Genomic DNA, 573 nt, shown 5'->3' with positions numbered 1-573 from the left:
CGGCAGCAGGAGTGGGCCCCGTGGGGGCCTGGGCGGTGACATCCACAGCATATGGAGGCGGGTGGCCAAGCAGGATCTGTGAGCACAGAAGGCATGCAAGTTGGAGTGCCACTGCCTTCCGGGGGCCCAGCAGCCAGGGCACAGCAGGCACCTCCCTGTCCGGGCGGGTGAGCAGGTCTGGGGGTCTCGAGGCACCCTCTCCAAGGCACTCACTCCTGCCCAGGCGAGCCCTGGCCTCTGAGAACACTTGTACACAGACTTAGAAGAAACAAACAAAGGCACTCTGAGTCCCCACTTGTGTCAACTCTAATCTAAAACCACACCTCCCTTTTGCACGTCTAGTGAGTCTGGCTGAAAAGCCCTACGTGTGGTTACTCAGCATCAGCCTCGGGGCCTGGACCGAACGCTGCCCTGACCCCTGCCTCCTGAGGGAGAAGCGCTGGACCTTGGCCTTCCTTGGGGTGACCTGGGAGCTGGGCCTGACTCCCCACTGGTCCCTTTAAAAGTTCTCTGTGGAATAACGACGTGGTCGGAAATGGAAGGACCCCCGCTGGGCCTGCTGGCACGAGGCTG

General features: G+C 61.4%; 1 protein-coding gene across 1 annotated transcript in view; it reads right to left on the bottom strand.

Annotated features, from left to right (window-relative positions):
- Positions 1–573, bottom strand: part of WNK2 (WNK lysine deficient protein kinase 2) — a 166,775-nt gene that overhangs the window by 64,200 nt on the left and 102,002 nt on the right. The window contains exon 15 of the mRNA XM_014529505.1: positions 5–76. Coding sequence (XP_014384991.1) covers positions 5–76 — 72 coding nt within the window. The remainder of the gene's footprint in view (positions 1–4; positions 77–573) is intronic.

Source organism: Myotis brandtii, unplaced genomic scaffold (genome assembly GCF_000412655.1).
Source record: "Myotis brandtii unplaced genomic scaffold, ASM41265v1 scaffold684, whole genome shotgun sequence".
NCBI classification, from domain to species: Eukaryota; Metazoa; Chordata; class Mammalia; order Chiroptera; family Vespertilionidae; genus Myotis; species Myotis brandtii.
The sequence above is the reverse complement of the archived record's forward strand: the minus strand, read 5'-3'. Positions and strand labels throughout refer to the sequence as shown.